At 37.0% G+C, this 21,138-nt stretch overlaps 1 protein-coding gene across 3 annotated transcripts in view; it reads left to right on the forward strand.

Moving 5' to 3' along the window:
* Nucleotides 1-21,138, forward strand: part of LOC115213196 (calcium/calmodulin-dependent 3',5'-cyclic nucleotide phosphodiesterase 1A) — a 720,553-nt gene that overhangs the window by 576,720 nt on the left and 122,695 nt on the right. For all 3 annotated transcript variants that reach the window (XM_036508297.1, XM_036508301.1, XM_036508304.1), the window contains exon 4: nt 7,900-8,074. In XM_036508297.1, coding sequence (XP_036364190.1) covers nt 7,900-8,074 — 175 coding nt within the window. The remainder of the gene's footprint in view (nt 1-7,899; nt 8,075-21,138) is intronic.

The following is a 21,138-nucleotide window of genomic DNA, read 5'->3' on the forward strand; positions in this document are numbered from 1 at the left end:
ATATATGTGTGTGTGTGTGTGTGTGTATATGTTTGTGTGTCTTTGTTGTGCCCCCAACATCGCTTCACAGCTGATGCTGCAAAAGAGACCGATAGAATAAGTACTAAGCTATCAAAGAATAAGTCCTAGGGTCGATTTGCTCGACTAAAGGTAGTGCTCCAGCATGGCCACAGTCAAATGACTGAAACAAGTAAAAGAGTAAAGAGTATAACAATTCAAACTATAATTGACCACAATAACCTCTCACTAGACAAGTATAACCCAGAAAAAACCTTAAACACATATAACTCTGAGCACTGGAAATTGGAGCCTTTCAGTTGAAATGTATTACACACATACATCACCATCACCATAATCATCTAAACTCTGTCTTGCATGCTTGTATAGATTGAGTCATTCGGCAGGTCCTGATGAGTTGGAGAACTGTGTCATGCTCCCGTGTCTGCTGTGGCATGCTTTCTATGACTGAGTGCCCTTCATGATCCACCCACTTAGCAGGGTGTACTGGGTGTTTTTGTCGTAGCACTAGGAATGCGGAAGCTACCATGTAACTCACAAGACTAAAATGTCCCTCAACTGACTGGACATCCAGCAGAGGAGGTGACATTCTGCTGGATGCTGAGGGGTTACAGTTTAAAAGAAAGAACAGGAACGGGTTTGCTGCTGTAGCTGAGATACAGAGCTAACTCACATTATAGAAGAGTGGGTGGGAGTATACTGAATGGAGCTCGAAAGGAAGACAATGTGATGAGGGGTCAGAGTGAGCGCTCAAGGTACGAGAATGGAAATAGAAGAGATTTTGGAGACAGAAGAAACGGGAGGGTGAGTAGAGGTTGCAAGAGAGCATAGGGAGAGTGAGGTAAGGTTAGGAGATAGTGCAGAGGTGGAGGAAAGGTAGGGAGAGTAGGTGATGACTGGCAGTTCAGAAAGGGGGGAAGAGCAGCAGAATGATAATATGACAGTAGGAACAGAAAAACGTAAATGTTTGCAATGAATGCTATATCGTCGCTATAACATTAAGCGAGCTACAACATTATAAGGTTAAAACATTTGTAATACACATCCACTGTTCTGCTCATTAATCAAAGGAAACAGATTTTTCATCAGCTTAATGAATTCATCACAGAATCACAGTATTGACCAGATCATCAGATGCTGTTTTACACCACTGGTCACAATACACTTGATTTTGCCACTGTTTTCCATCTTGATTCAAATTCGCTGACTAAATTGCCCTCCCATCATCGTGGAAGCCTTCCACATGGCTTTCTTCAATCTCTTGGATACCATTCAGCAATGGCATGGGTCCATTTGTTATCAGTGAACCTTGCAACATGTCTGTCCTTGTGGAACTTATCTTTTCAGTATTCTGTGATCTTGTCATTCACTCTACTCATGATAATGAATTTATATCTATTTTAAATACAATCAATGTACAGCAATGAGCTCTTTACTGCTTAGATTCCTGTATATTTCCTTAGAGATTTCAGCAATTTGAGATGTTTAAAATTCATGATCAATGACTTTCTCAGTGATTTACATTTATTTAGCCAATGTTAAGGTTTGTCTACATTAAATAAGAACTTGCAAGAAAGACTAAACAACAGAAAGAAAGGAAAAGAGAAAAACTATTAATTGTCAGGTGGAATTCGATTCTATATCTATTAGTTAATGCCTTGATATATATATATATATATATATATATATAGGCGTAGGAATGAGTGTGTGGTAAGTAGCTTGCTTACCAACCACATGGTTCCGGGCTCAGTCCCACTGCGTGACACCTTGCAGTGTCTTTTTGTGAAGGCACTATATATATGTATATATATATATATATATTTAGACACAAGAGAAACTACCTTTAACAGGTAGTTTTACACTGTAAAAGAAGCAGTCATGTTGCCTTGTCTTCACCCTGTCATCACGGTAAAATTTCTAAACATATTCGCTACCCTATATATTTTAGGTGTATATATACATATATATATGCCTACGTATATAAGCACATATATATGTTTGTTTTTATTCTGAGAGATAATCCTTTCTACAATAGGTGCAAAGCCAAATCTTTTGGGGGAGGGCGCTAGTCAATGGACATTGATCCCAATGTTCAACTGTTATGTTTTTTTTTATTGACCCTGAAAGGATGATGACAGTCAAAGTCGACCATAGCAGAATTTGAACTTAAAACATAAAGACGAACCGAATGCTGCTAAGCAGTTTGTTTGGTGAGTTAACCTTTTCGTTACCAACCTGGCTGAAACCACCTCCAGCTCTATAGTACAAATGTCATGTTTTCATAAGTTTTGAATCAAAATCTTCCACCAAGCCATAGTCACAATTTATGTTCCTAACACTAACTTAATGATAACTAAGTTATTTTACTGAAATCTTTTGTTATATTTAAAATTAACTGAAAGAAACACAGAACATCTCAACGGAAATATGGTAACAAAAGGGTTAATAAATGATTTATTTAACCCTTTTGATACCAACCTGGCTGAAACCGCCTCTGGCTCTGTAGCAGAATTGTCTTGTTTTCAAAGTTCTCAATTAAAATCTTCCACCAAACATTAGTCACAATTAATGTTCCTAACATTAGCTTAACCGTAACCAAGTTATTTTACTAAATTCTTTGTTATACTTAAAGTAATTGAAAGAAACACAGAACATCTCAATAGAAATACAGTAATGAAAGGGTTAATGATTCTACCAGCTTGCTGCCTTATACTGAGTTATAATGAAAACAATTTAGCATTAATCTGTGGAGCACAGATTTATTATACATTGAGGAAGGCAAGCAAACCAAAACTTCAAAGTCGTTGTCTCCGCTGTTCTTGTAAATGTACAGCTTTGATAAGTATAGGATGGCGTTAAATTTCTCAATCTCTGTAGTATCTCACTTGAATAAACTGTGGGATTGATTATTATGCATGATTACCACACTGCAGAATTATGTAATTCACCCATCTATGTGAAACGTGTGAATCATTCTCCATTCTTCTAAGTTTATTTATGCATGTATGTATCTATATGTGAATGTATATCTTCCTCAATCACTTTCCATGCTGGGAGGTCATTACTAGTCAACGAGACAAATCAGAGGACAACATATCCTTCCTAACATAAATTATTTCACAAATTGTTCTGGCTGCATTTCTTTCAAGCCACCAGCACTAGAGTGGTAGTCACATCTATGATAAAATGAAAGGGCCCTTTTGATCTCAGATTTAACATTGTATACTGGAAGTTTTTTGTTTTTTTTATCTCACCATCAGAGAAGTAGCCATGTCCTAGACATAACTAAAGGAACCTCACAAACACACCCCTCTATTCACTTGCTAACCTCTTTACAAAATAAGAAGCAGGCGTGATAGTAGTGTGAAAGAGAGAAACATGAATGGTTACTGTAAGAGGGGTGTGTAGTAACAGGGGATAGGTAAATGGGTTCTCAGTATTCTGAGATAGAGGTGGCAAGCTGGTGGACATGTTAGTGTGTCAGGCGAAATGCTTTGCAGTATTTTGTCTGTCTTGACTTTCTGTGTTCAAATTCCACTGAGGTTGGTTTTGCTTTTTATCCTTCCGGGGTCAATAAATTAAGTACCAGTTGTGTACTGGAGTCGATCTAATTGACTGGCCCCCTCCCCCAAAATTTCAGGCCCTGTGCCTAGAGTAGAAAAGAATACTCTGAGACAGAAACATTTATTCAAGGCATTGTAACCGAGATGACAGGGTGAAGATGGAAGACAACATGACTCAGAGCATAGAGCAATCACAGGTCTCCTGGCTATGCAGGAGATAAAAAGCTGAGAGTGTGATGGCAGTGGGCCCATAGGGTGATGACAAACTATACAGGAGGTGAGGGTGAAAGTATTTAGAACCAGAATAAGTGGTCCAGTGTCGCTTCTCATATTTAATGTCCAGAAAGATGGAGTGAAAAGAGTGAGGATAGGACATATGGAAAGTTGGTGGGTCCTACACCATTGACCAGCACAAATGTACGTTGGTAAGAGGGTCAGATGGATGTAGTAGTTTTATAGTTACTCAAGAAGCAATAATTGGTGAACATTAGGGATCCACTGCTAAACTTGGTTGCATTGACAGCATAGTGCAGTGTGACTGAGACAAAGAGAAATTGAGTGAAAGATGAGCAGGCTTGGACCTAAGAGGCAGGAAAAATAAAGGCATGGATGAAAGGGACATGAGACAAAAGACATTGACATACGAGACATACATGGAGTCTGTGTGTGTGTGTGTGTTTGTATATCTTTTTGTGACCATGCTGTGGCAGAATCTTGGGGGATTTTAGTTGAATGAATTGACCCCAGAACTTAACTTTTAAACCTGGTACTTATTCTGTTGGTCCTTTTTTGTTGAACCACTAAGTTACTGAAGCTAAACACACTAAGTTAAACACACCAACACCAGCTGTCAATGGTGGTGGGGGACAAACACAGACACACAAACACACACACAACAGGCTTCTTTCAGAAGCCACTTGTGCAAAGTGCCACACAGTGGGACTGAACCAAGAACCATGAGGTTTGGCAGCAAACTTCTAACCACACAGCCTCGTGTATATGTATGTACCTAAGTGTTTTATCTTTTACTTAATCATTGGGCAATAAACGGTACTTGCAAAGACCTGTTAAGGCAAGTGAAGTTGTTCCCGTGGCCGATGACAGTACAACATGATTATCACCTGTGCCAGTGGCATGTATGGAGCACCATTCGAGTGTGGCACATAAAAAGTACCATTTAAGCATGGTCGTTGCCAGTGGTGCCTGACTGGCTTCCATGCTGGTGGCATGTAAAAAGCACCCTTCAAGCATGGTCAATGCCAGTACTACCTGATTGGTCCTTGTGCCAGTGGCATGTAAAAGTACCTACTGCATTCTCAAAGTGGTTGGCATTAGGAAGGGCATCCAGCTGTAGAAACATTCCCAGATCAGATTGGAGTCTGGTGCAGCCCTCTGGCTCACCAGCCCTCAGTCAAACCATCCAACCCATGCCAGCATGGAAAGTGGATGTTAAACAATGATGATGATTCATTAGACTGTAGCCATCTGGGGCAAGGGAATTATGCTACAATAAAGATAATGATCTCAACTGGAAAATCATTCAGAACCAATGATTTAAAGATAATACATCAGAGCATTAACCATAAACTGTGGGCTTGGTTTCCCAACAATATAGTCACTATTTTCTTTCTCTTCATTTTTATAGTCGTCTGCACATGTTTACATTTAATATACACAAATGTATTCTTTAAAAATCATCTTAGTTATATTGATTTCTAATTTATGTACCAAACCCACCTGAGTGAGAGGCTTTCATGCCTGACCATTCATTACAATGGTACACTCCATTATCTGTTGCAAAAAGTAGAAACCATTTATTTAAAAGGGTTACATTATGTCTTCATTTCTTTCCATTGTATCATTGATGTACAATAAACATAATGTTTAAATTATGCTGACCTTACTTCACTAATATTTGTTTTAAGAACTTTGAATATTTATCTTAGGATAAAGTTAATTATATTGTAATTTTCCCTGTGTGCTTTACAGAAGTGTAAACTGAATTTAGAACCACACTTGCTATCAATGTATATACTAAACGGTTCCAAACACCATTCCAGTGAATGCTTTCTTTTTAATGCTCCTTTTGAAATGTATTCTTTCATTTCTGCATTGTATTTTCTTCCATAAATATTTAGCTATTTTATTACAAATATACCACACTATTTCCTCTTTGCAATGCGCAAAATTCTGAGTTTACCACCATAACTATTGGGGTGATAAAAGGTAGAGCTGAAGAGATTGTAGAGATGCTAGAACAAAGACAGGTAGATGTGTGTTGTGTACAAGATATAAGATGGTGGTGAGCCTCAATCAGACTGCTCCCAGACTAGGAACACAACTGCACATTATCTGAGTACTGGTATTAGTAGAGTAGGAATATTGTTTGGAGAGAAATGAGTAGATAAAGTGAGACAGTCAGATGGAATACATGACAAAATAATTAAGCTTAAACTAATCATAGGCAATATAACAGCAATGGTAAAATGTAGTGCATATATATATAACAGCAATGTCAAAATCAAATCAAATGGAAATTGTAGTTGTGATCTCCGTGACGGTAGCATGTAAAAAGCACCAGCTGAACGTGGCCGATGCCAGTGCCGCTTTGACTGGCTTCCATGCCAGTGACACATAAAAAGTACCCACTACACTCTCGGAGTGGTTGGCGTTAGGAAGGACATCCAGCTGTAGAAACACTGCCAGATCAGATTGGGGCCTGGTGCAGCCTCCTGGCTTCCCAGACCCCAGTTGAACCTATTTCTTTACTACCCACAAGGGGCTAAACATAGAGGGGACAAACAAGGACAGACAAACGGATTAGGTCGATTATATCAACCCCAGTGCGTAGCTGGTACTTAATTTACTGACTCCGAAAGGATGAAAGGCCAAGTTGACCTCGGCGGTATTTGAACTCAGAATGTAACAGCAGACGAAATATGGCTAGCATTTCGCCTGGCATGCTAACGTTTCTGCCAGTCAAACCATCCAACCCATGCCAGCATGGAAAACGGACGTTAAATGGTGATGATGACTACAGTAAATGACTAACTGATGAACAAAAATATACCAGCCCCAAAATACTGAAAATGGCTCATAAGTGCTGAGCTTTCCTCCCCGCTGACCAGATCATTATGAAAAAAAAGAACTGAATTTACACAGTGATATCATTTTAAGCTTTTTCATTCTATTAACATCTGTAATACACTGGTTTAGCTCCAGGTCAACCCTAATCATGATGACAGACATTAGGATTGGAGGTATTCTCGTAATGAGTCATATTTTTGTTTTCATAGGTAGTATATTTTGGACAACATTTTCCAATGTATCTTTTCTTTTTACAATAACAGAATAACACTAAACAGAGTTTTGGCGTTATTTTTAGCATGTCAAATGATATCACAGAGAAACTCCCACTGTTTTGTCTGTAATATATCATCCATCATTGTTCTAACACCCATCTGTGAATACTTGGAATTCACTGAAGCACATTTTCTACAGTTGGATGCCCTCACCTGTTTCCAAGCAAGGTAATATTTCCTCTTGGCCAGATATATTCATCACGAAACACAGGAAATAAACAAATTCATTTGTCTGACAGTAATGCTTACAGGCAACCATCACATGCTTTCAAGACAAGACAACACATTCAAATATATATACATTATAGGCGTAGGAGTAGCTGTGTGGTAAGTAGCTTGCTTACCAACCACATGCTTCCGGGTTCAGTCCCACTGCATGGCACCTTGGGCAAGTGTCTTCTACTATAGCCTCGGGCCGACCAAAGCCTTGTGAGTGGATTTGGTAGACGGAAACTGAAAGAAGCCCATCATATATATATATATATATGTGTGTTTGTGGGGGGGGGAGGTGAATGCTTGTGTGTCTGTGTTTGTCCCCCCAACATCGCTTGACAACCAATACTGGTGTGTTTACGGCCCCGTCACTTAGCAGTTCAGAAAAAGAGTCTGATAGAATAAGTACTAGGCTTACAAAGAACAAGTCCTGGAGTCGATTTGCTCGACTAAAGGTGGTGCTCCAGCATGGCCACAGTCAAATGACAGAAACAAGTTAAAGAGTATGTAATGGTCTTCTTTCAGTCTCTCTTGAACAAATCACTCACATGGCTTTGGTCAGCTCAGGGTTATATTAAAAAATACGTTCTGTGCAGTGGAACTGAACCTGAAACCACATGATGGAAAGCAAGCTTCTTAACCACACACCACACCTGGTGTATTTAATATTTAATATTTTAAAATATTTGATTGCTAACCTCAAACTTTGTACTTACGAACATTTTCTCAATTCTATTTTTCAGGTACTGGATCTTTAACAGTTCTTCGCCAAAACAATTCACGTAAGCTTGTCAGCTCTAGCAGTCGTACATCAAGTACAGTGAGTATAGATAGCGATTCCTATGCAAGCGGGGAATTAGGTTTTGAAAAAATGCCTGCAGCGGATGCACCTGAGGCTTCACATTATTGCTCAATGCGGTAAGCTATTTTTTTCAACAAAACATCTTCAGTAATTTTCCTGAAATTTTTTTACATGAAATTTAATGCTGGATGAATTGAAAAAAACCCATTTGTGTCAATGTCTATCAATAATGCTTCATAATTTGCTGTCCTTCCCAAGATATGGATGATCCTGCTGTATGCTAGTAAATTGTTTTGGGTAAGGTAAACTATGGATTTAACAGAAACTTTGGTCATTCAACTGGTTCTTCATTGATCAGACTACATTCTTTGGTTCTGCAATTTATGTATTCATTTATTTTATCAAAACACTTCAATGTTTTTCTTTGGTGCTTTTTTGGAAGACTTTATAATTTATTTTCGTCATCTTATTATTTTCATACATTTCAAAGCAGCTCATTAAAGTTTGTTCAAATGATTCCACATCTTCACTCACTGTTTCCCATAAATTATTAGAGAACTCTATTTTGGGTGGTAGACTTAATCCATTGCCTAATTTAATGCCATTACCTGATTGACTGGTACCTTTGGTAGAGTCCATTTTGTTGCAAGCTTTCAGATCAGACTACTCCAACACCCCTATTCATAGCAGCTCCACAAAATGCATGAGTGGTACCCTTCCATTCTCACTAAGTCATATGATAAAAAAAAACAAAAAAACTTGCCCCTTCTTTGTGATTGTTGATGTCTTGTTTGAAAGCCTAAATTTCTTTTGGGATTTCTCATTCTACCTCCACCAAAATTGAGAGTATATTTCCATTTACTATGAACCACTGAGCTATGACAGAACAAAAAAGATTCAGATCATTCAGTCTATATCAGTGGTTCTCAACATGTCACTTACGCTTAACCTCTGATTTGGTTTTATTTGTGCTCTGCTTCTTCACAATTAGTAGAGCCTACATGACTCATTTTCTCCCACCTCAGCAGATGTTTTGCATTCAATGTTTATACCTCGTTGATAAAATGTAGAACCACTTATATGCTTGATACAGTCTTTCACAGAGAAAACAAATCATTAAGGACAATATTATATCTAACAACTTTCTAAACCTCTAGCATCCTGTTTTATCTCAGGTTACCATACTATCACTACATTCACCTCCAGCAACAAACAGACCAGTTGAGCAAAAGAAACTGCCATGAATGTCTGGTGAGCTGTTTGAGCAGTTCAGTAATTATTCCTGTGCATCTGTCACATATGAAGTCCTGATTTTCTGTCAGCCTACCAGTGACACCACTTCATCTTTTGTAAAGTTTGCAAAGTAAAAACTATTCAGCTCCAACAGTTCTATATTTAAGAGATGAGGAATTATGAACATTATTTACATTTGATGGATATTTGCCCTCATCTTGTTTGTTGTTAACACAACATTTCAGTTGATATACCCTCCAGCCTTCACCAGGTGTCTTGGGGAAATTTCAGACCTGGGTTCTCATTCCTAAGGTATTTTTCGATATTAGTATTATTATTGTTGTTGTTCAGGTCAATGTCTGGAATCAAACTCAGAATCTTGGGGCTAGTAGCCCGTGCTCTTAACAACTACACCAAAGGTCTTTCTAAACTTCTAGTATCCTGTTTTCACTCAGGATACTATCACTACATTCACCTCCATGGGCATATGGCATAGTGGTTAAGAGCACGGGCTACTAACCCCAAGATTCTGAGTTCGATTCCAGGCAGTGACCTGAATAATAAAAATAATAATAACAACATCGAAAAATACTTTAGGAATGAGAACCCAGGTTTGAAATTTCCCCAAGACACCTGATGAAGGCTGGAGAGTATATCAGCTGAAACGTGTTAATAACAAACCAGATGAGGACAAATATCCATCAAATGTAAATAATGTTTTCAGTTCCTACTTACACTCTTCCAACAAGGCCATATCTCACTCATATACCATTTGGATGTTGGGTTCTCTATACTAATTAATTCTATGGTCTTTGCCATCATGCAGTAGTGGATTATCAAAATCTTTAGAGAATCAGACAAAATGTCTGGCGGTATTTAGATCTTAAGTTCAAATCCTGCCAAAAATCAACTTTGCTGTTTATTTTCTGGGGTTATTAGAAGAAGAAACCACTTTCATGCTTTGGACTCCATGCCATTCTTCTTTCAACAGTAAGTTTTCTGCAGCATTTCAACAATCTTAAAACTCCTACATTATTGCATTAGTAGTTATAACAAATATACAGGTGCTGAAAATGGAGTCATATCTAACTTTTCTAACAATCCACCTTTATTTGTAACACCTATATACCTATTAGCCTGTCTTGAACAACTTTTTACAGTCATTCATATATATTTTACTTCTTCCATTCATGAGACTGAGGCCATGCTGGGGCACTGCCTTGAAGAATGTTTAATCAAATGAATTGACCCTAGTTTCTGTTTTGTTTTTCTTATAGCCTGGTACTTATTCTCTCAATTTCTCTTGATGAACTGCTAAGTTACGGGGACAAAAACATATCAATACTGGTTGTCAAAGGTAGTGGGGGACAAACACAAACACACATGTATATATACATTTTGGGATCACCACTACTTTATTATCTCCCCTTCTTCCTAGCTCTCCTATGTGACCTCTCTGTCCGGCATTTGCCATGATAGATCATTGGCCACTAAACCTTTTCTATTTTCTCTCCCTGTTGATTCTGTCAAAGAGTGTAGGTTTGAAACGTAAAAGAGTTTTTCACCTCTCGAGCGTTAAACTAATACATCTGTTTGTTGTTTACACACCCGTCTTCGTCTTTTTGTAAATTCTCAGTATATGTGCATGTATATATATATATATATATATATATATATATGGCATGTAAAAAGCACCATTCAAGCTTGATCGTTACCAGTGTTGCCTTACTGGTACTTGTGCTGGTGGTATGTGGAAAACAACATTTGAGAAAGGGCGTTATCAGAGCCAACTGGACTGGCTCTTGTGCAGGCGACATGTAAAAACACCATTGGAGCATGGCTGTTGCCAGTACCACCTGACTTGCCGTCATGCCAGTGGAACGTAAAGCACCCACTACACTCTTGGAGTGGTTGGCGTTAGGAAGGGCATCCATCTGTAGAAACTTTGCCAGATCAGATTGGAGCCTGGTGCAGCCATCTGGCTCACCAGTCCCCAGTCAAGCCATCCAACCCATGCCAGCATGGAAAGCAGATGTTAAACGATGATATATATATATATATATATATATATATATATATAACTGAAAGAAGCTCATTATATATATATATATCATGAGCTTCTTTCAATTTCCATTTACCAAATCCACTCACAAGTCCTTGATTGGCCCAAGGTTATAGTAGAAACCACTTGACCACGGTAGCATGCAGTGGAACTGAACCTGGAACCATCTGATTGGGAAGCAAACTTTTTACCACACAGCCACAGGTGTCTTAGTTTACACTGAATGTTTTGTCTTAATTGAGAAATGCAAAGCAGAATACTTTATTTTCTTTTGCTTAAAATTTCTTATGTAATTGTTTTATAAGATATATGGTATCTTTTGGTCCATCAACTTTTGGCCACAGAAACTGCCATTCTATTTCTACCCCGCTTTGACCTTGTAACGGTTGATGGTGATACTGCTGTGTCAATAACACCTTGCTTAGCTGATTAAGCTAATGAGGGTACCTCTAGATGGTAGCTTAGCCTGTAATAAAAACAACAGTCAAATCTCCTTCAAATCAAATCTAGCCATCTTAAAAAAATGGCAAACATCTTGGTCAATGTAATCCTAAACATATAAATAGATTGGATGGTCATGGCTGGAATCCTTTTGATCATAGTTTATTTTGTATTTTTTTTTTTTTGTCAGAGTTGACTTTTGGCTTAACTACAATCTGATTATCTAGATAGGTAATTATCATAATACCAAAGTAGCCTAAAGCTTTAACGTTTTAAGCAACAATCCCTTGTGGACGATCGGTTTTCCTTTCCTTGGTTACATTCTCAACTCTGCTGATGACACAAAATACTGACCAAGCTTTCATTTACATGTACAGCAGATATTCTACTCATACTTCTTGTTTTTGCAAGCTCTTTTATGAAGCTTTCACGTCCTACTTCTGTTGACAGTAAGAACAAGAGTCTTACCAACATCACAGCAGACACATTTCTCCACAATGACATCCAGCATTTCTCTCTCTCATACACACATACATCTAACCATACACATTAGAGTAAAGATGATGTCTATCCAAAATTACAGACTCCAAAATGAAAAAGATGAAATAAAAAAATTAAATAAATGAAATAAAGAAAATATTAAAAATGTAAATTAAAATTATATATATATAATAATTATTTCAGGGAATATTATTAATAACTTACTTAATTATATATATAATTAAGGGTGCCAAAGAGGCACCACCATGCTAGAAATAGCAGTCAAAACTGACTCTAGAACCACATGATTATTCATATAGCACATATGCTGTATAATGACTTTCGGAAACATTTTTTCACGCTCAGAGTTGCTGAAGCATGGAATAAACTGCCTGCGTCAGTTGTTGACTGCCATGACACTGCATCTTTTAAGGCCCTCATGCTTTCCGAAATCCGCCGAAACTACACCTGATAATATATACACTTTAGATGAGTTGTAGTGCACCTGAGCACTGTACACAATTATTATTATAATTATTATTATAAATACATGGTGTTGTACTAGAGTCAGTTTTGACTGCTATTTCTGGCATGATGGTGCCCCTTTGGTAACTTTAATTATATTCATATTATATATCTAAAATAATTATTTCCTATACAGTTTTCTCCATGCTGGCCACTTTATATGATCGTTATTCTATATAATGGTCTTATCTTTTTTATATATACTGTACATATTTACATATATATATCTATATATATATAAATAAAAATTAGAGAAAAACCACTATCATGTTATTCAAACAATGACAGACATAAATCACACCATATAGAAAATAAAATATATGATAAAACATTTACCTAGATCACAATAAAGTACATAATAATAAATAAACAATATATAATTAGTAAATAGACTATTTATTATTATGTACTTTATTGTGAGCTAGATAAATGTTTTGTCATATATTTTATTTTTTCTATATGGTGTGATTTACGTCTATCAATTTTTTAAATTGCATAATAGTGGTTTCTCTCTAATTTTTCTATATCATATATATTTATATTGTGAAATTTGATTTAATACTAAATTGAAATTTTCCCTATAAGTTTGGAGTTATACTCCCTAATATTATTATTATTATTATACACACACACACACATGCACGCACACGCACACACACACATGCGTTGCTTCTGTCTATCAAATCCACCCAGAAGACTTTTGGTTTGCCCAAGGTGCCATGTAGTGAGATTGAACTTGAAACAAAGAGGTTGGGATGCAAACTTCTTAATCACACACTTCATGCCTAGATAGATAAAGTGACAGTGAGTAAGAGTTGTAAATTGTATAAAAATATATTTTACATGGTGCAAATACTTGATACAGAACTCAGTACATTGCACAGAGTGGAAAGATGTATTCATTTTATCAAAGATTGACAATCAACTTATGATATTATACATCTGTAGGTGTGTGTGTGTGTGTGTGAGAGAGAGAGAGATTGGTGAATGTTCAGTTTACAAAAGCAGAAAAAAAAAACTGTATATATTTTATTAGAAGCTAAATTTGTATTCTAAGATTCTGATAACTAATTAGTTCAATGAATGAAGTAACAAGGATGACAATATATAAGTAGAAATATTCACAAGACAAATTGATACATGAATGCCGAACAATACATCAGGATTTGAATGGATGTCGGGGAACAAAGTGGAAATTGCACCTCTTATTCATTCATTAATTACTATATGCAGAGCAAATGGTACTTTCTTCTATGAAGTCTGTTTTCTCCTTTTGGCAATCAATTGAGATTCAATGTATACCTGACTAACCGTATTTCAATGTGTTAGCAAATATTTTTGCTTGTATAGTTTCATAGTGCTTCTCTACTTCAGTTTTTTTAATAATCAGAAATATGCAAAGAGAGACGTTTGCGCTGGTATGGTCATGTACTATGGAAGAATGAGGAGAGATGTGTGAAGAAGTGCCACTCTCAAACTGTTGAAGGAATCCGGGGTAGAGGTAGAGCGAGGAAGACATGGGATGGAGTGGTCAAGCATGACCTTCAAGCGTTGCGCCTCACAGAGGCAATGACGAAAGACCGAGACCTCTGGAGATATGCTGTGACTGCAAAGACCCCAAAAAATAAAATGAGTTCATGACTGTATCCTACAAAATGGTTGAGAAACACTGGGTTTAAAACAATAGAATCTATGTATGTGTGTGTGTACATGTGTATGTATATATATATGTATATATATACTCTTTTACTTGTTTCAGTAATTTGACTGCAGTCATGCTGGAGCACTGCCTTTAGTCAAGCAAATCGACCCCAGTACTTCTTCTTTGTAAGCCTAGTACTTATTCTATTGGTCTCCTTTGTGAAACTGCTAAGTTACGGGGATGTAAACACACCAGCATCGGTTGTCAAGCGATTTTGGACACACACAAACACACACATGATGGACTTCTTTCAGTTTCAATCTACCAAATCCACTCACAAGGCTTTGGTCAGCCTGAGGCTATAGTAGAAGACACTTGCCCAAGGTGCCACACAGTGGGACTGAACCCGGAACCATGTGGTTGGTAAACAAGCTACTTACCACACAGCCATATATATATATATATATATATATATATATATATATATATATATATATACATTATTTACATTTGACAGATATTTGTCCTCACCTTTTTTGTTGTTAACATAACATTTCGGCTGATATACCCTCCAGCCTTCATTCGGTGTCCTGGGGAAATTTCAAACCTGGGTTCTCATTCTTAAGGGTTTTTTCACCTCGATATTATTATTATTATTATCCAGGTCACTGCCTGGAATCATACTCAGAATCTTGGGGTTAGTAACCAGTGCTATTAACCTCTAAGCCACATGTCCACAGAACTGTTATATATATATATATATATATATATATATATATAGGAAGGTGGAATTATAGATAATGTAAGTCTTCTCAAGCTCCTAGGAGTGGGATGGATGGGGAATTGCAATGACTGCAGCCTGTGTTGCTTACAAATTAATATAATTAAATAGTTCCTATATAAAATTAAACTGTCCTTGTTGGAAACATCAAATTATTTAAGATAGTGGGGACAACAGAATAGCAATAATAATTATAATAATGAATGATGTTGTACCCTACGTGTGTGTTGTGCATGATAATTTTGTAAGATTTGTAATTAAATAGCTCTTATTGAATTAAATATATGTAATAAGAAAATATTTTTAACACTCTAATCAAGAGAAAATATTATTGCAACTTGGTTAATTATATCTTTCGACTGAATTAGTCATTTGGATCCTAGGTTCTCATTAATTAACAAAGCAATAATAACTTTGAAAATAAGGAGAAATTATTTTAACAGTTACTTAAAATATTATAGTTTAAGGCATAAAACTACAGATATGAATACATTTGAAGAAAATGAGTCAATTTCTGTTGTAATAGAATGAAGACAAATAAAGGGTACCTTCTATGGAATGCAAACAATTTTTATTGATTTGAATGTTGAAGGGTTACGGTTATCAGTTCAGGATGCAGACAGTTTGGATGGGAAACCAAAAGAACAAGATTTCTAGTAAGACTAAATCACTTTGGACATAGGTTTGTGTGTCATATAGCTAGCTAGAGGTGTTGGCCTGTTGGAGCTAATCAATGACAGCTTTAGTCATATATTTATGGACTGCCATATTAGCTTGGTGATAACTGTTGATATCCAGTACCACTGCCAGTCTCCTTTAGAGAGAATTAGAAATAATATTTCTATTTTTGTAAACCACTTTATTTTCTGTTTACTAATCTGTAAAAGGCTCTTGACAAGAGTTTTGCTCTGTAGTTAACTGGTCACTAAAGAAACTATGTGTAGATAGATATATCGTAAAACCTATGCGAGTTACTTATGAAAGTATTATTAGCAAAGTTTGCATTGACAATAAATTCAGTGCTACATTTTGTGTCAAGATCGAAATTGTAGTTGTGGCCAGTGCCACCTGACTGGCACCCATGCTGGTGGCATGTAATAAGCACCATTCAAGCATCCAGCTGTAGGAACCTTGCCAAATCAGACTGGAGCCTGGTGCAGCCTCCTTGCTTGCCAGTTTTCAGTCAAACCAGTCAACCCATGACAGCATGGAAGGCAAATGTTAAATGATGATGATGAGCTCCATCCTCAGTTGAGTCTTATACTTAAGACTATCAATGGCAATTAATATTAGGACTTTGGGTGTAAATGAAGCTACGTTTGCAGGAGAAAGAAAGTGTTTTGACAATAAAATGTCAGTGTATTTCTTGAAGAAGAAATTAAACTTCTGCAGAGTTCTGTCAACTCTCTCCTCCTGTATGTGTAGCATGTACAAGCATAAATACTGCATTGAGAGAGACATGTAATAAACAAGCACATGCTTTTGATAGGAATGTAAAGATCTGTGGTAAATGGCCTGAGTGGTTGGCGTTAGGAAGGGCATCCAGCTGTAGAAACTCTGCCAGATCAGATTGGAGTCTGGTTAACCAGACCTCAGTCAAATCGTCCAACCAATGCTAGCATGGAAAGCGGACATTAAATGATGATGATGATGATGATGATATATACATATTTATATACATGCATACATATAGGCACAAATATACACTAGGGAGTGTAGTCAGACTGAACTCCCTATTACCAGTAAATCACTCTTTATCATGAAACCAACAGCATACATTTGCATCACGTCCACCACTAGTTCAACCAACCATCCTAATCCTACACAAACAGACAGCAGTTATTATAGGCCACTTGCTGTTTCAGCTCACTTGTGCTCTTTCAGTCATGCTACTAGAACACACCTAACAAATCACACATGACTAATTTCTTTCCAGCCACTGCAGATCTCCAACATCCAATTCACATGGCTCTCTCACAGACATGCAGCTTCTCACATTTTATACAGGCTTCTTACAGAAGGCAACATTTTTGTTGTCAATGTCAAACTAGGTCTTATCGCTAGGTAATTGATTTAGTGAGTTTGTTATTTCATTATATACAGAAATTGAGTAAGGTGGTGAGCTAGCAGAAACGTTAGCACGCCGGGCAAAATGCTTTGTGTTATTTTGTCCGCCGCTGCGTTCTGAGTTCAAATTCCGCTGAGGACGACTTTGCCTTTCATCCTTTCGGGGTCGATAAATTAAGTACCACTGATGCACTGGGGTTGATGTAATCAACTTAATCTGTTCGTCTGTATTTGTTTGTCCCCTCTGCGTTTAGCCCCTTCTGGGTAGTAAAGAAATAGGTATTTCGTCTGCCGCTACATTCTAAGTTCAAATTCCACCGAGGTCGACTTTGCCTTTCATCCTTTCGGGGTCGATAAATTAAGTACCATTGACGCACTGGGGTTGATGTAATTGACTTAATCCATTTGTCCACTCTGCGTTTAGCCCCTTGTGAGTAGTAAAGAAATTGGTATTTCATCTACCGTTACGTTCTGAGTTCAAATTCCGCCGAGGTCGACTTTGCCTTTCATCCATTCGAGGTCGATAAATTAAGTACCAGTGACACACTGGAGTCGATGTAATTGACTTAATCCGTTTGTCCCCTCTATGTTTAGCCCCTTGTGGGTAGTAATAAAATATGTTTTATTGCTCAAATTCCTTCTCTTCTCTGTATTGTTTATGACTGATTACTACATTCAGTTGTATGAGATGAATATCTCAGCTAAAGTTCAGGTCTATTTCCTTCAACTGAAATTGATTACAGACTTTCATGGCTTTTAATCTCGCTACTCCATCTCTGAATGTGCTGCCGATATTCTCCTTTTATCTCCTCCAATAAACTCAGCCAATTTCAAAAGATCACAAATTATTCCACCAAGCTTTTTGTCCCTCTTCCCTTTCATTAGTAACGTCCTCCGTATCACATTCTTACATCTGAAGATAATAACTTTTCCCATTTTTCAATTTTCTTTCTATCACAAATTCCTTTTAATCCTGAAGAAAAATGAAAATTAAACAAGAGGCTTTCATTATTTATTTGCTTGAGGCAGAACAACCTACACATTCCACATTTATTCTTTCAGAAATTTCTTCAATTTTCAAAACAAAAAACACCAGACAATCTACCAGTGCAAATCCCTCTAGTCCAGATTTATTTCTTTTTATTTTATGGTTTCGTTCAAAAAGTAACAGAAGCACCTATTATAACCTTGTTTTATAACTTCTAAGACTAACTAATTATAAATACATACCAGAAATATTGCATAAAACTGGTCATAAATTTGCATGAATAACATTAAATCTTGTGTGCTATTTCACTCTGGTTGTATAATTAATTATTCATTACAAGCAGTATCTGCGGAAATTCCAGTTAGTTGAACTCAGTAACAGTGTTAGAAGTTAGAAGTAAACCATGAAATACAAATGTTTTTGTTTTTGAAACTGCATTTTTTTCTAAAGCACTGAAGGTATTGATGATGCAGTTTTAAGAAAGACCATCTTTTGAAAACTACATTCATTATAGTATTCTTGCCAACCTCTCCTCACTTGGGAGTTGTAATATATTGCTCTTATCAAACTATAGACCAGGTCCAAATGCTTGCAACAGGGTAGGACCATGTTGAAAGTACCCAGGGTTAGTATGTGGTGGTGTCAAATGGAGCACCCATGAACATGAATGGTTCATTTGGATTGCTTACAGAGAGTTTCTGCCAATTCAAATACAGTCATAAGACTACAATAAAAGATATTTGCCCAAGGAATTGTGCAGTTGTAGGGAACTTGGAACCGTATGATTCTTAGGCAAATTTTTTTAACCACATGACCTCTTTCCAGTAATGCAATAGCAGACGAAGCAAATTTTTTCAACAGTTCTGAGCAGTTTTCAAGAATTTTGAGTTTTTTGTTTTGTTTTTAATGGCCATACTGAAAGCAGCTTCTGCTGATATGAAGCTCTAACATTTTCTTCAGTAGATGTACCACGATAAATGTGATATGGAATTTCTTCATTTATCCATGAAGTGTCATCTTCTCTTTATGGCAAATGTGTGGTTAAGAAGTTTGCTTTCCATAGAAAATTTGCCTCAACAGACTAACCGACCCATGCAAACACGGAAAAAATGGATGCTTAAACAATGATGATGATGGTGTGTGTATGCACATTACTGTAGTATAGTTTTTATGGAACATTGCCAGATATATATATATCAAAAATAAGACCTCGTGTGTACCGTTGGCAATTTTTTTCCCTCTATCTTCCCTTCTCTGGATCTTTCTTTCTCCTATGTTTCCGACGGAGAGCTCCGCTCAAAACGTTAAACCCTCCTTCTTTCCTGAGCGTCCAATAATACTAAATTTGTTCCACGTCCTTGCGTTGTTGTGTTTTTTTGTGCTTTCTTGTTTGGATTAACTATATATATCTATCTATATATAATTTAAATATTTTTATAAAGCCAAAACAATGCATGTTATAAAAAAATGAATACAAGTTGATGGTTACATTTATATATGCATGTGTGTGTGTGTGTGTGAGAGAGAAAGAGAGAGAGAGAATGTGTGCATGTGTGTGTGTGTATATATATATTATATATAGACTAGTTTCGAGGTGTTTGCCTCTTATCAATATATATATATATATGATGCTCCAGTTCACTCAGCTGTAGAAATGAGTTGCGATGTCACAGGTGCCAAGCTGTATCGGCCCCTTTGCCTTTCCCTTGGATAACAATGGTGGCGTGGAGAGGGGAGGCCGGTATGCATGGGCGACTGCTGACCTTCCATAAACAACCTTGCCTGGACTTGTGCCTGGGAGGGTAACTTTCTAGGTGCAATCCCATGGTCAGTCATGACCGAAGGGGGTCTCAGCAGCAGCATATGTTTATGTATATGCCTGTGTGAGTGAGTTTGTATTCCTTTGTATTCACTGGTTTGCAAGCAATGATTTTCTGAAATCTATCAGGAAACGTGTGGGGGATGTCTGTTGTTCGATGGATTAAGAGATTGTTACAGTGCTTAGAAACATGAGGTAAATGGCAAGAGCAATGGCATCTGGCCAAGGGAAACCTCTGCCTCAAAGTACTCTTGTCTGACCCATACAAGCAGGGAAAAGGTGACAGTAAAACAATGTTGATGTTGCTGCTATTGATGCCAAAATTGTTTTGTACTTAATATCCAATTAAATATGAACATTAATGGAATCTTACAGCTGTTACGCTTTATTCTTTTATTCTTTTATTTGTTTCAGTCATTTGACTGCCGCTATGCTGAAGCACTGCCTTTAGTCGAGCAAATCGACCCCAGGACTTATTCTTTGTAAGCCTAGTACTTAATCTATCGGTCTCTCTTGCCGAACCGGTAGGTGATGGGGATGTAAACACACCAGCATCAGTTGTCAAGCGATGTTGGGAGGACAAACACAGACACACAAACATATACACACACATATATATATATATATATATATATATATATATACAACAGACTTCTTTCAGTTTCTATCTGCCAAATCCACTCACAAGGCTTTGGTTGGCCCGAGTCTATAGTTGAAGACACTTGCCTAAGGTGCCATGTAGTGGGACTGAACTCGGAAGCAAGCTACTTACCACACAACCACTCCTGTGCCTACTTATCACACAGCCACTCCTTTTGGCTAGGAATGTAAATATACTCACTGATATTTCTATTTAACCACACTGAAGGTCCAAAACCACATGCTGGTTTTGATAATACCAAGATAGAAATTCTATGCCCAGTAGAGAACAACCAGCTACTGCATAAAAATTTGCAGTTATGTTTCCTATCTATCAACAGACTATTTAAAGTAATATTTCTTTTTCACTAGTCAGAGAAAGGTAAAAATACTCATAACCTTATTGTAGCGTCACTGAAACTGCTGGGAAGAATAAACTACAATTCATGGGTGATCTTCAGACTGTATGCTTGTAACAGAATGAATTTTATAGAAGGTACCCA

Source organism: Octopus sinensis, linkage group LG1, assembly GCF_006345805.1.
Source record: "Octopus sinensis linkage group LG1, ASM634580v1, whole genome shotgun sequence".
In the NCBI taxonomy this organism is placed as follows: domain Eukaryota; kingdom Metazoa; phylum Mollusca; class Cephalopoda; order Octopoda; family Octopodidae; genus Octopus; species Octopus sinensis.